Source organism: Gastrolobium bilobum, unplaced genomic scaffold (genome assembly GCF_033153095.1).
Source record: "Gastrolobium bilobum isolate Gb01-03AN ecotype WA unplaced genomic scaffold, APGP_CSIRO_Gbil_v1 utg6195, whole genome shotgun sequence".
NCBI classification, from domain to species: Eukaryota; Viridiplantae; Streptophyta; class Magnoliopsida; order Fabales; family Fabaceae; genus Gastrolobium; species Gastrolobium bilobum.
The window spans coordinates 397,732-413,260 of record NW_026898878.1 but is presented as its reverse complement, the minus strand read 5'-3'; the positions used below and the strand labels follow the sequence as shown (position 1 = coordinate 413,260).

Genomic DNA, 15,529 nt, shown 5'->3' with positions numbered 1-15,529 from the left:
ACATATATGAGTATTGCTTATCTTTGAGTGATCAACTGTAGTCACCATAATATGCATCGACCACGTAGTGAACGAAAACATACATATAATTTTAACTAAATGAAAACTTGAATTACAGTGAATATAAAACACTAAACACAGTTGGTGAGGGGATTTGGTTTTATTACATATCTCTGATTTATCAATGACAATCATTGGAGGACTATATATCACATAAATGGTTATTACTCATTTTTGAGTGTTCGACAGTAGTCATTCAATGACTACCATTATACGCATCGAACACACAGTGAAATAGACCATCCTTATAATTACAACTAAATAAAAACTCGAATCTTTTTACAACTCAGTGAAGCAAAACATCTCCATAATTGTAATGAATATAAAAGACTTAACATGAGGGGATCTGGTTCAGTGATTGGCATTGATGCCTCGCGTTGATGTAGTAAGAAAGAACTCGAAGAAAACAGAAAAGTGAAGGAACAAGAAAAAATTAAATAAAGATGAAAATTTTGAAATTTCACAAGAATAATTTTTATTAGTATGTGATATAAGATGAGTATTTTTTTCTAATTAAATTTTAAATGATAGCTATTATTAATTTAATTTTTTTCTTTTTAATTAAATATTACTTTTTTTTTTTTTTGTAATATTTACTTAATGGTTTTTACTCTTTAGTATTAATTTTTCCTAAATAAAACACAGTGCAAGTATATTAGAGAGTTATAATATAAAAATTATTAAAAATCCATCATTTGTAAGCTTGAGTTGTTAGATGATGTGATTACTTATCATACGGTGACCACGGGATCGACTCATGAATTTAATTTCACCGCTCTCATTCTATTAATAAATAATCAAAAATTGTAAACTTTTTTAGCACAAAAAAAAGAAAAAAAAACTGTGCAATATTCATGTGGGATTGAGATGATAATTTATCATCATAGCAAAGTATCACTACTCCTAGAGGCAATGCTACACGGAAAAAAAAAATCACCAGAATTTGAGGATAACTGTTAGAATGAAAAAAGAGTTTTATTAGTGTTATGTTACATGATTTAAGTGTTGTTTCCAACACACAAAAAAATGAAGAGAGAAAGTGAAATGATGAAAGAGAAAGAAAAACATGTGAACCCCACCTCTTTAATGTGTGTGTAGGAAAGTGATGTTATATCATGTTACATGAAAAACATAAAACCCATGAAAAAAGTGGTAAGAACTAATCACCCATCAAATAATCAACAAACATGTCACATTAGTTAGACAAAAAATTCAAAGCAAATAAAGAATTTTGCCTCAAGTATTTCATATCCATACCGCACATATTAATTGAGAGCAAAGACTTCTGTCACTTAATAGTTGAATAAGGTTACAGCGTACTGATTGATATGGATTGGGTTATGAGAGCACCATACTTGTCATTCCATCTCTATCCTCCATTAGAATAAAAGTCCAACTACTTTTGAATAAACAACTCACGCACACCCCAAAGAAACCAAAAGCACCATCATTTTCTGCTGGACTTGCATCACCTAGCATTCTTAAAGCAACCATTATCCATTTCACCTCATTTCAAATTCTCTAGAGTTACATCACTAATAAAAATATACACACCACCCTAACCTTTTAGAAGGACCCACAGCCCACTAGAAAAACTAAGCCCCACTATAAAAGCGCATCCATCACGTTCCACTAATCCCCACTAATTGATACAAAAAGCAAGAGCATATCAAGTGAACTTTTGACAATTTCTTTCCTTTTAAATGAAACTTGCCAAGACAACATGGGGTCTTCTTGTATTTTTTAGAGAATTGACATCGAACCCTGTATTGACAAAAGCTAAAAGAACGGCAAAAAAGAAAGGACTATGGCATCCTACTTTGAATCCAACTTGATGCTAACCAAAGACTAAAATTTAAGGGGGTTTGGAACAGACAAATAACGCGTGGGTCCCAGCAGCATTAGGTGAGCCCTTGATGGGACCACTGGTGGTGCACCAGTACCTGAGGTTTGTCTATGAAGGAGGATTAGTTTCAGGCTTAACTATGCTAGAGGTGTCTGATGGTTGTGACTGGTATATTGCTGACGCCAGTGAAATGGGCATGATGCAGAGTGCCTTTGATTGAAGAAACTGCATGGCAGCCCCAACATTTTCTTCCATTAGCTTAGCTACCTGCCTTTCTGTCCCATCATTTGACCACTTCTCCCAAGCTGGTTGGTTTCTTCCACCCTCACTTCCTTCTTCCTGATCAATACTAAATTTGATAAATTGTTTGGAAAGAAAAACAAAATTATACCAACTACACATTAGTTAGAATAATTACCTCAACTGATGATAATGGGATGTCAGTTACCAGTGGTGCCACTGCACCAGCTCCTCCCAATCTACTCATGCTCAAAACCTGAAAGACAGGTGAATTAACAGTCATTGGAAGTCTTTTGCACTATTAGTATCATATTGCTGACAAATTTAAATTTGGATTGTACGAAACGCCTCGCTTTCACTTTCATATTCAAACAGCAATATGTACTCCCCTAGATGTCTATAGAAATCAATGAAATTGTTACCATGTTTGTAGAAATTGGTTTAAGTATTCACAAATATTGAAAATCAGACCTTCCATTGGTGAAAAACAAATAAGTCCACAGCTGAAGACCGATGGATATTATTGGGTAGTTAAAGTAGCTACAGTGCAAAATAGCGTGAAAATGCTACCATTGGAATCTATTTAGATATTCACTAGTCTTCAGGAATAAAATCCATTGGACAATGGGTCCTCATCCAAAGTGGCACCTGGTGTTCATGACCACAAGTTGAATCCCAACAAAATGATGATTGTGAGGGGCGAGGGGTCAAAGGCATAGGCTAACAGGTTTAACAAAATAAACCACAAATCCCATCAAAAGCTATCATTGATTATAAATTGAGAGGTAATAAGGACATACACCAAACAAAAATAAATATGAAATCTATGACGATCACAAGAGAATTAACCTTCACTTGAAGCCTTAAGAACTTGACGTAATCCACAATTTCATCCAGCATGGCAGCTCTATCTGACTGAACAAAGTACAAATACACAATAATATTAGAAACAATGAAAAATCATGCCACAGAGGGTCAAGTGAAACACTACAGACCGCAAGTCATAAAAATACTCGATATCTTGGAAATGAGTAAATTTATTTCATAATTCAAGCACTCTTTAAATTTAATCTACACATGATCAGAACATGCACAGATGTTTTCCTTACTGTTTTTAACCCCTTTGAGAGAACGGTTTCCCTTGATTAATTATATTGTAATAAACAAACAAATATTAACTGTCAAACAGAAAACAGGTGATATATGGATATAAGAAGATGTTATATTTAAGAGCACAAACTCGATCCAAAACTGATTTCAGCATTTAACAGGTCCATATGTAGTCACAACTTTCTAAACTCAAACACAATAAGTTAGCATTAAATCATTCTTCAAGTGGATATATATTAAAAAATAAAAATAAAATCAAATTACTTATATATAGAGCCCATAGTCACGACAATGGTCTCGCACATCTGACCTTCCACAGACCCCATTAGGATGGAACAGTGAAAGCCTCATGCACTGGGTCACCTTTTTGACTTACTAAACAAATATTGACAGGAAAAAACAAAAAAACATTAAGCATCAATTAAAAATCGACCATGTTTTAATCCATTTTCTAACTATTCTTCCTAAAAGAATGAAGGACAAAAAGTAAGGCAAAAAAGAGGGATAGTAAAAAAATTAAACACTTCATGGCAGTGATTGCATTCATAAAACTCTGCATAATGCACTGTCAAAACAGTCACTTCATCTTCAACGTATTCATTATCTCATTAGGAATCACATTCAAAAAGAAAAAAGAAAAAGAATTTAGCTCCAAGATGAGCCAGAAGTATTCAAATTGAAGCATTATATTTCAAGAAAACTTTTACATGCCAATACACCCTAATTCTTAAGAACCTAATGTTCATAATGGAGCCACATAAATAATGACATCCAATTACTGCATTCACATTAAGAAAGACAGACGCGACCAGTTTCAGCATAGAACATAGATGGTTAGGCTCTAACCAAGTATGTAATGAACAATATCTACCAAGATTCCATTAATTTAGTAAAAAAAAAAAGCGATAGATCAGTCAAACAAGGAGGGTGATAATAATAGATGCATCTTTGCAAATGTTAACCTTTATCTTTTCTAACTTCAGGGTAAACATGAAAGAAATCCCTTACTTGTCCAAGGAAAAATTCCACAACTCCTATAGACAATCGTAAAATTACATATTGTAAAAAAATGATATGTAAGAGAAGTCATGTACCTTGTTGACACTAGGAACCAGTTCTTGCAAAGCCCTGATTCTTTCGGCTATTCTCTCTCTGCGCAACTGTTATTGAACAGAAGCATGAAGAATAAATAAATATTAGCTAATCAAGGAATTAACAATGTCACTCCTCGTTTTAAATGTTAAGCTTCATAACAAAAAGAAAGCCTATATTTTTGAAAATATTCCAAAGCCCACCCTTTCAGCTATGCTGTGTGGATCTGTAGCCTGTCCTCTTCTAGCCCGCACTCTAGGACGCATTGTTGGTGGATGTGGTGCGTTAGGAATGGTATTAGGCATGGGTTGCCCATGAAAAACCTGCAAGAGGCTTATATATGATCAAGAAAGAAATAAAATGCTACTTGATCAACAACTCTCCCCCTAGATCACCCAAAAGCAGAAAAGTACTAAAAAAATAAAAAAGATTCTTGCAAGAAGTAAGCATTTATAGATTAGTTGAAACCAAGCATACATATGAGCTAAAGAGGTTAAAAGATTCCAGAAAATTGACCCTAAGTACTGAATCCAAGGCCTAAATAGCCTAATTTCAACTATATCATATTCTGAAATGTTCAAACAAATTCACGAAAACACTTTCAACAGGTTTGTAATAATATGACCTAAGCTTGGGTTCCAATCTTACACAGTCCATAATAAAGGTTATCCTCCAAGTCAAGTACTATCAGGATGATCCACTCACGAAGTACAGAGTTTCAAATAAGAGCTATCATTGATGCTATGGCAAGTTGGCATCACCAAAAGCATGCCCAAAATATCTGTTACTATGCCAGACAGTGGAAGAATCTCATTTCTCAGATTTAATTATTAGCAAAGAAAGTATCATTCCACTGCTAGTTTGTTCAACTTATTTTCATTAAATTCTAAAACGTTTTCTCTACCCTTTGAATTATATAGGCTAAGGCTAATGATCTGGCATGAAGACCCAAAAAAAAACACACATACACACCGAGCATATTATAATTTATAACTAAAATAACATAAAAACCTTGCTCAATATAACTTTTCATCTTCTTGTTTCTGCAATAACCTCTCCCTTACTCCTTTCATTTGCTAATAAAAAAACATACATTCTTGTATCAATGCTTGATGGTCTAAATGGCAAGAAGCTCAATTCTCCTAAAGCAAGGTCTTGAAAAAACACAGAAGCTGAGTGAACCCTTCCTTGTGGGTCCCACCGTGGCTTCTGGAAATTGGAGGGTTCAGACCAAAAAAAAAAATTCTTGACAAGCTCAAAACAAGTTGCTAAACACTTTTTTTTTTCCATCCTTCCCTTCCCTGTCATGTCGACCATCGAACAAAATATGAAAATGGAATTCACCAAATAGCATCATCACTTTACTTCATCCCCCACAGAAAACTACTCTCATAATCGAATCCCTTTTACGGTATAAGCTAAAAACACCATAATGATCAATCTTCTTACCAAGAAATAAACGGAAGGAAGCAAAACGAAACAATAGTTCTGCTCAAAACTACATACATACTAATATACTATGTCTCACTAAAACCAACCTCACTTTAGTTTCAACATAGGATCATATCTCAAAACAAAAACAAAAACAAAATTTGATTTGTATAACAATAATTTAGGAAATTTTCTGATGAAGTGAAGAGAAAAAAATGTTATGTTACATTCTTAGCTCTGCCATCAACAGCGTCCTCGCGGAAGCGCTTGCCACTCCCGGAAGCATCGTCGGGCTTCAAGAACCCTCCTTTACCTTGCTCCAAACTCAGCCCCAACTGGTACACCGGTGCATGGAATCCACTTCCGGCGCCGAGGTGGCTGGAGGCGGCGGGGTCGCCGGAGTTAAGCTGCAGCATCATCGGAGGCGGAGCCGCCAACGAAGAAGCATCGGTTCCGGCCAAGGCGGAGTCGGCGGAAGCGAAAGTCGAGAGGCCGAGGATTTGCTCGAGGAAGTCATCGGCGGGAGCCTCGGAAGGGTGACTCGCCATGACTCGGTTTTGACTCGGGCGAGTTCAGAAGACTCGGTTTGTTTGTTTTTGGTGTGCAGAGAAGAGAGAGAATAATCTACATGAAGAAAAAAACAAGAGAATTTAGCAAGTTTCGCTTTGTTCTTTTCTCTCTCTCTCTCTCTCTTCTTTTTCTTTCTACTCAGTGATCATTTCTCAGTTGCAAAGAGGGGTTTGTTTGGCTTTATGCTGGTTAAAAAAAAAAGCGCTTATCTTTTTAATAAAAGGGACTGCGTTTTTCGATAATTTACGGCTCCACCCTTCTTTTTGCTTTTTCAAGCAACATTGTTGCCGTTAACCCATGAAGTTACATCTGTTCCGGCATCTTTCTGCGTACTAATGCTACTTACACACTGAAATGTAAATAAACGGCGTTACTTTATATTTATGTTATATTTTAGTTATCTGATTGCGTTTTGCTCATCTAATGAGTAACACCTATAATTTGATCCTCTCGTCTTTTGTATTTATCTCTTTTTTAATATACATTCATAAATTTTAATAAAATTTCACATAAGTAGTGTCTGTAAAAAAAAATATATAAGATTTTTATCACGTACAAATCATTTAAAATTTTAATGAAAGAAAGATTTATTCAGCTAATATGATTCAAATTCCTTTAACCCATTATAAAGAAAGGTTCTCCTAATATTATTTTCTTTATTTTTCCCTCCTTATTATTATAAAATCAAAATATGCTGGACATTCCGTTTGAATGTATTGATTAGTTTTTTTTTTTTTATCAAATATAATTACTTAAAGTAATGACCACTTATCTATGAATTTGGCAGTTATTTTTCCTTTAAAAAAAGTTCAAGTGGAATGGGGATTGCCTAAGATCAGAACACGCCACAAGCTTTAAAGCTTACAGCAATATATGTAAATTTGGGGGCATGTTTATATTGATGCAAGAATAACAAATTTTATATTATATTTTTATTATTAATTTATTTATATTTAACGATTCACATATCTAAAAATCAAAGCCATTACATATAGATATGATCAACAATAATCAATGTAAAATTATTCTAACCCTTATAAATTATTTACTAATAAATGGACACTAAAAGAATCAATCTAAAGCATTTTATACTTTACCTCTTAACCTCTTTTAAAATTCCAATTTCCAAAATGATATGAATTCCTACATGTAAGATAAATGCTCAATTATTAAAGGTCCAGAAAATCCCTGTGATATAGCCTAAAAGGTAGACTATCTCACCAAAGAGGCGTGAATCTCGTTTAAATACTTGATCATCAAGCCAATATAACTTAACCTAAAAGAAATTATTATTGTCGAGGTTAGTAGTTCAGGCAAGTTGGCCACAATTAGGAACTAGTGAAAGGATGACAGCTTCTGCTTGCCACCATATCTACAAAATCTACTTTGAACATAGGTTTGCCCACCAATCAACACGAACAACGTCTCATGAAGAGTTGTGATAAACACGGCGCTCAAGCGCTATAAATGCAGAGGTCATTGGCTCAAGTATAATATCTCTCTTTGAATACTTGAACCTCTTTGGATATCTAACTGACTTGAGCGTTAGAATACCTTTGCAAGTATCCTCAGTTGCTCTCAAAGTTTCCACATACGACAAAGCGCTGCCCAACCACCTCGCAACCAGTAGCATCATCTCGCCAGACATTTTAGCATCTCGGCATCAACACATATCTCACTTTCTTTTCGTCAACATCCTCTACCTTCAACTGTATGTGGTTAGAGTCAGCTTAATTTGTGTTGGACTTATCACAAAAAGAAGAAAAATACTTTAGAAATAAATCTTACAAATGAATGAATATCTACGGATATTTGTCCGTATCTAAAAACTTAATATAAAATTTAAAAATCACAATAGAAAAATAAATAAAATAAAGTTTTAACATCATATACTAGAAATTCGCTTAACATTTTAAAATTCTCATAAAACTAAAAAATATAAAAATTAACTAAGAATCATGATTCAACTTATAAACAACTTAGAAATGGGTGTCACAACTGTTGCGGTCTTAATCTCTTATTGACTCCTCTGTCACAACTTAGAAATTCTCACAACTGATGCCTATTGTGGGTTGATTACTAAGGCGTTGTTTCAAATTCAAGACAGAAATGCTAGTGCGACGCAACTTTGATTGGGAACCTTCTTAAACGGTTAGGGTTCTTTGATCCTAGACCATATCAAATCTTTAGTATTAAACCAAAGTTAGAGGTGACAACTTTCAAAATGAACGGTTAACACAACACGAGAAATTCAATGTTGGGCTTGATCTGTTTTTAAATTTATATCGTATTGATAAAAACGGACACACAAAAAATTGTGTTGTGTCGTATTACATGCAATCCCCTAAACACAAAATTGACACATTTTAATTTTTACATATTATTTATGTCATGTCATATAATATCAATCTATATAATAAGCAATACCTTTTCAGGTTGGCATATTATTCGTATTGTGTTACGTCAATCTTCAAAATAAGCAAGTTATATTTAGATTGAATGTTTTGACTCATTTTTTAATTCGTATCATGTATGTGTTGAAAATATAGGATCAGTTACCTAAAAAAGAAAATATTCGTATTAAATCGTGTGATGTCGTGTCAACCTTAGTTGCTATCCCTAACCATAACACTTACTTAGTATAAAACTTTATTATATTTTAATTTAATCCTGTATTATATGTAAGTTATTATTAAAAGAGTTTAACATATGATAATAATTATGTAAATATTATACATTCGTTTGCGCAAAAATACTATATAATTACAAAAAAATATTTTCTTTACGAAATACTAATTTCTTTTACCATTCCTTCAAAAACATAACATATCTTGATATAAATAATTTTCTAAAACAAAAATTTGATTTTTAACATTGAAAAATTTATTTTGTAAATTTCACATCTGTGATATTTGATTTAGATATTTTTAATTAAAATTACAGACATCAAATGTATGTATCCATCTTTAAGACAACGCAAACATACTTGACATCGTTTAACTAAAATCAAACTGAATAAATACCGCATAAGCAACTTGGGTATTGCTTTAAAAGTGGAAATAATGTGCGCTTTTTGATTTTAGAGAAAACCTATATTATTCGACATAATACTATTATTCTGAAAAATAAACATGTGACAATAATAATTTTTTAAAAGAAAAAATTCCAGAAGAATAATGTATTTTATATATTCAACTTATTTTCCAAGGATAACTCTAATATCTAACGTCTTAATTAGAATAGGGAAGATACCTGAAAGGCAACTAATAAGAAATCTTCAAATGTATATACGACCATCCAAAAATAATTTTTCTTTCATGCAGGGTTACTCCACATCCTCTCGCCCTCCAAAACCTTTTATCCTTAAGAGTGTAGATTGAAAATAGCTATAACTTCTAATCAAGTATCACTTCATCTTGTCATAATCCGGTTCAACATATTTCAAATAACCAAAACACCAGAAAACCACTTTCAGGGGGGCCGATATTGAAATTAGATACAATGGTACTCTATTTCTTTTTAATTTATTTATTTTTTTTGTAAATTATTTCTTTTTAAAACTCGATATAAAACCATTTATGAGCCTTATATTCTATAATAATAATAAAATAAAATTCAAGACCCTTTACCTATTACCTATTACTTTATAGGTAGTTGGTTCTTGACAATTATCAATTAAAGTAAAAATACACTTCCTCTGAATACATTTTATAGAAGCTCAATCCATTCTATACATCTACTTTGTCATAACCTCGATAAGGAGACTAGCTTGAGGCTTTAATTTTTGCTTTCGTGCGGAAAGCGGGGGAGGGTTGAAAGAGCAAACAGTTCACATCAGAAAAATCAATTATCTCTTAAGCCCAAAGACTCCTAGAAATTTTCTAGCCCGAACAACTAGTAACTTAAAGAAAAGAAAATTCATGAACCAATACCTTTGATATAAAATATGCTCTAAACATGTAGTATTTTATATTTACAGATGCTACAAAATAAGTACGTTTAACACCTAGAAAATTAAGGTATTATGTAGGATTACCATATCACTCATATTTGATCTATGAAGCACCGACTCTGACACGGCGTTTTCGATACGTTCCATATACGTTCTCGATACGACCGTTAATTCGTCGATACGATACAATACGTTTCCGATACATGTATTCGATACGTTGGGAAAAAATATTCGAAGTATCGGTGCTTCATTGTATTTGATTATGGGGCTGTGAAAAGAATTCCTTTGCATTATGAGCGACCTCTGCCTCCAAAATTGCTTCTAGAACAATGTCAGATCCTTTCACATCAGCTGCCAAGACAACCCAAGATTGTTTCAAATCAGGTATCATACTAGAACAAACTGAAGCCAATCAATAATATGCATTACAGCTATGACTGGTCACTCAATCACAGACAGACAAGACAAAAAGCTACCATGCATTCCTATAGAAAGAACGAAAAGAAGGAATTTATGCTTTTCACAATGAAATAAAAAACAATTTTCATAATATCATGGTGCATAACAAATGGGGTAAAGAATAAACCACGAATGAAGTTCAAGCAACAATCTTTACTTCCGGGCCTTCTGGCTAACCAAGTATAGTCCAAATGAAATAATTCTACAGATTAAAAAAAATCACATCTGAAAGCATCTCTGTGTCTGTGAGTGTGTAATGGAAGTAACAAAAAGCTACATCTTTTAGTGACCGTACATATGCTTGTACACAACATACATAATAGGAAGCAATATACAATACATGACTACAATATCTTATGCACAAAGTGTAAATATAAAGAAGCCAAGGAAAAAGCCCCACAACATAAGTATGCAAGACAGGTATTTGATAATCATGGTAAGGAAAGCCAACTAAATAACATAAATTATCATTACCCCCACGATTTGGTAAAACTCCAATGTTTTCAGCTGAAATTGGTAAGACAATAAGCTTTTGTTCATTATAAATCTTCTCGACATCAGTACTACTTGCTAAGAAACCATTCTTCATGGTAGGGGACTCGGCCAATTTGGCATAAGTAGTTGCTTGACTTTGCATATTGCATGAACTGGAGGCCAGTGAAGTTGAATCCTAGAAATAATTATAGACATATAAGCACACAGTTTCTAAAGCAATATATAATTATCTCAAAGTTGCGGGTGTGGTCAATAAACCTTGGCAACTGTGGGGATCGAGTTATTCTTTCCATCATCTTCTTGTTTCCTATTGACTATATTATCAACAACAGAAGAGAACACGATTATACAAAATCTCAGCAACTTTATCAGTAAAAATTTAGAATACTAAACTATGTCCCAAAATAAATCATGTAAATAATACCATTTGATATAGATGTTTGGTCAAGATTATCCACAAGCTTCCGTGTCATGGGGCCAGGATTTATGATTGATATACTTCGTATTTCATGACGAATAGCATCTAGCTGAGCCATTGTGTCCTGTAGTTCCTTATGAACCTAAAAGACAAAATAGGTGAGCAAAACATAATGCAGTTTTTTATAATGGACATAAATCCTTGATGTAATATAAATAGGTCCGTAACTTTTATGCTCTCATTTGATATTATTGTCTCAGAAATTCAAATTGGATAGAATGGAATTGAGATTCTACTATGCCAAATTGTCATCATCTTTTTTCAAATTAAAACCAGAACCTCCATCTTCACTTAGAAATTCCAGGAATTTTTTTAAGCAATTACTTTCTTTCTTGATTTGATTGTCCCAATTTTTTTTTGAGAAACCAAATGTAACACGTTTGCAATCAATGTTGTGACAACTCAGTCTATAAATGTCAAGCGGGTCCAAGGGGAGTCCATGGACTTCCCTTAGCCCATTACCAACCAATATAGGACTCATCACACTTGAATACTCCAACAATAAATACCTAATGAAGCTAATCCTTGTGAGTTATAACTTTGATTGGAGAAAGAAGAGTACCTGGTGAACTTGAGATTGCTGCATAACGTTATCAAACTGACCACGAGCCAGTTGTACATATGCAATAGCTCGACCAGCTAGCCTCCCTGCTGTTCTGGATATGATTGGCAAATCCTTTGGACCTATTGCACATCCATTTACCAGATAAACAATTTATGTTCCTACTATTAAATTTTCCTTCCGATAAACAGAATTAAGAGTAGCATAAACCAACCAATCACAGCAGCAGTGACTCCAAGCAATAGAAATATTTCTCCATATGAAAATCCCAGCATTGGTTACTGTCTTGTTTTGAGAGACAGACTTCTGCAGGAGGGATCAGGAAAGTAAGGGGTTCAATTCTGATCGATGTAGAGTGGGCCAAATTCCTTCAGAATCAATATATTAGTTGGAACAAGATTAGACCCTACAGAGTTTAAGACCTCTCTTGTCTCATTTTATTGTATTAGTTAATTTGCAAAAGCGATTTGCACATTAGCATGAATATATTGCCCTTATATTTGATCGATTTTACAGAAACATGGAAAGAAAAGGTAAGTATTGTTACCATAGTTTCTCCTCAATAGATAACAAGATAGTCATGTCTAACACTTTCTTTTTTATAGTAGTATCAGGTTGCTCATTATTTTTAACTTTTGTAGGAAATTGGTGTGTGCACCACAAGTTATGTGTTTAAAGTCAAAAGACGTAAAAAAAATTGTTTTTCTCAAACCCTGTCAAAATTTTGATGACAAAAAACTCTCAATTTATATGGCTGTTTTCAATTAAGGCAACAAATAATCCACTCAAGCAATGCTTATGATACTCAGTCTTCAGCTCTAGGCATGTCAATAAAAGGTCCATAACAGAAAAAAAAAAAAAAAAAAAAAGGACAAACAAACATATGCTTATACAGATGACAAGAAATGAAAGATTGTAGTTCATATTTTCAAATAAGCCAGTTCATATTATTTCAATGTTGTAAGCTGTTAAATTCCTAAGGTCAGCTCTCTTTTCACCAATTTTTGCAAATTTGAAACCAAGAACTATTCATGGATGTATTGAATGATAGTGCAAGTAGAAGCTTTGATTATTTTCATATCACATGACAAAGCCTGACAAGAACAAGTACAATTCAAAGTCACACAAACACGTTGCAGAAAATCAAATCAATAATAATAATAACAATAACAATATTGGCTGAGAATTATTACTCCAATCACAGTACTGTGTAAGGTCCTTCAGCGTTTAATGGAAATTTCAAAATGAAATTCACAACGAATTGCCATCTAACCTGAAAAAGTAAAATGAAGAGAGCAGAATTAGCAACACATTATTACCGTTTGAATGCTTCCGACAACAGAGGTAGCTGGTGAGAAGTCGGTAAGAGAGAGAAAGGGGCAAAGAGGAGAGAGAGTGGCAGAGAAGACTACGGAAGAATAACAAACAAGGAAGAGAAATGCGCTTGGGTAGTTTGGGTATTTTCTTCTTTTTTTTTTTTGTATCGAGGAATCCAACACACACCCCAATTGTATAACTATCCATGTCCATCATCACTAGGCTAACTTTAATAAACGAGCCAACGTCTGTGGGCTGGCCCAGGCCTGGTTAACAAACTCGTCTCCTTACAAAACTAGGCCTGCTTGATTTGAGGATTAACAATTAGGTTCGATTGGGCTGACTTATCGACCAGCCCGAATTTCGTTTTGAGTTTTTCCCCAAAATAATTCCTACTTTACTATATTTTTTATATTGTGGTACTTAAGATTTGTTTATTATGTTGTATTTTGTTATGTGAACATGATTTGTTCACTAATAGTAGTATTTTAAAACTTTGACCAGTCATCGACTCAGCTAAAGTACTGTCACTGGGTCATTAGTTCAACCGCATATACTGTTCATGTATTAAAAAAATATAAATATATTACTTATATTAAAAATTAATGAAAGAAAACTATCAATAATGGAAACTTCTCCATATTACAGTGATAAATAAAGTGGTAATCAATTTTTTAGCAAGCAAAGGATACTCATATCACAATAAATAATTTTTCAAGCGTATTGGGTTATACTGCTACACTGCAAAAAGACAAAAAAGATTGTAGTTTTCAATGCTTAAGGCTAAAGTTTATGTAGAGGTTTATCTAATCACTATTGCATGTTGTAGGCTTTCAAACAAATGATGAGGTGCACCAGAAACGACCATAGTCGTTTTCAACCAATAAAAAAAATGTCAAACTCTTTATCAACAACATCAAAGAAAAAACAAGCAATAATTTCACACAAAGATGTAAATAAAGATGTAAATAATTTCACATTTAATTATCAATATTAAAGAGCAATGTTTTCCACAGAAAAAAAGAGCAATATTCAGCATAACCAATATAATAATATTAGTGCATGCATGACAATCATTCAATTGCATAAATTAATGAATTTATACTTTGAGCAATTTCTTCTTGGGATTGTAGGAAATAACCGTTCCTAGGGTTCTCTCTCCACCATATTCCTTGCAAATATAGACACCTATGAGTTGTCGAGGGTTGAAAGTAGGATTGGCCACTCTTTGTCTAGGTTTGTTATTAGTGTTGACTTCTTTTTTATTCTGTGAAAAATAGAGCATAAAAAATATAAGATTCCTTGCTTACAATTATAACGCGAGCATTAAACCAAAGCTGCAAATGAAAGTATATGACATTCAATTGTTGAATTATAGTGACCAATTTTCATCAAAAGATTGCAAGTGCTTACACAATTGCATCTAGCTTTAGGCTCTTCTTTATTTTTATTCCCACGTCCTCTGCCAACTTCAATTTCTCCAAAATTACTTGAAGTAATGTTATTGGTTGCTCCATTTGATGAAGCACCTCCTTCAACAATAAAGGAAATCAAGAATGTATATTATGCATATATGAATATGATATAAATGAAATTTTCAATGTAATTAAAAACAATGTCGATACTGATTTTTTTTGTTTACTGAATAATGTATATTATGGCATACACTTTTTAGATAAGTGAATTTTCAAGAGAAGCAAAGACAAGAGAAGAAATAAAAAAGAAATGAAGGAAAAGTGAATATCAATAGTAAATTAATCAATGCGTCTTTATTTTTTAATACATTGAGAATTGAACACAACACTTACTACTCACTACTCACCTCTCACCTCTCACCAGTGGCAGAGCCGGGCTCAAATTTGAGTCCGGGTCAAAAAATTATATGCGTATTTTTTTTTTAATTTTAGTTAATTCATA

General features: G+C 33.2%; 2 protein-coding genes across 4 annotated transcripts; both read right to left on the bottom strand.

Annotated features, from left to right (window-relative positions):
* Window positions 1-1,281: 1,281 nt before the first annotated feature.
* LOC133284959 (transcription factor UNE12-like) lies at window positions 1,282-6,488 on the bottom strand. 3 transcript variants are annotated; one of them, XM_061482100.1, is made up of 6 exons: window positions 6,007-6,488; window positions 4,552-4,671; window positions 4,351-4,416; window positions 2,996-3,061; window positions 2,302-2,402; window positions 1,282-2,255 (listed from the first exon to the last, which is right to left on the bottom strand). In XM_061482100.1, exons 1-6 carry the CDS (start codon window positions 6,325-6,327, stop codon window positions 2,015-2,017), a joined length of 915 nt encoding a protein of 304 aa, XP_061338084.1. In that variant the 5' UTR covers window positions 6,328-6,488; the 3' UTR covers window positions 1,282-2,014. The 3 variants fall into 3 exon arrangements, with proteins under 3 accessions (XP_061338084.1, XP_061338086.1, XP_061338085.1); XM_061482102.1 differs by having other exon boundaries at window positions 1,282-2,230; window positions 2,325-2,402; XM_061482101.1 differs by having other exon boundaries at window positions 1,283-2,245; window positions 2,325-2,402.
* A 3,811-nt stretch (window positions 6,489-10,299) lies between these two features.
* LOC133284998 (uncharacterized) lies at window positions 10,300-13,741 on the bottom strand. The gene is made up of 7 exons (XM_061482152.1): window positions 13,615-13,741; window positions 12,510-12,601; window positions 12,296-12,417; window positions 11,680-11,815; window positions 11,514-11,569; window positions 11,235-11,430; window positions 10,300-10,652 (listed from the first exon to the last, which is right to left on the bottom strand). Exons 2-7 carry the CDS (start codon window positions 12,568-12,570, stop codon window positions 10,549-10,551), a joined length of 675 nt encoding a protein of 224 aa, XP_061338136.1. The 5' UTR covers window positions 12,571-12,601; window positions 13,615-13,741; the 3' UTR covers window positions 10,300-10,548.
* Between the last annotated feature and the right edge of the window lie 1,788 nt (window positions 13,742-15,529).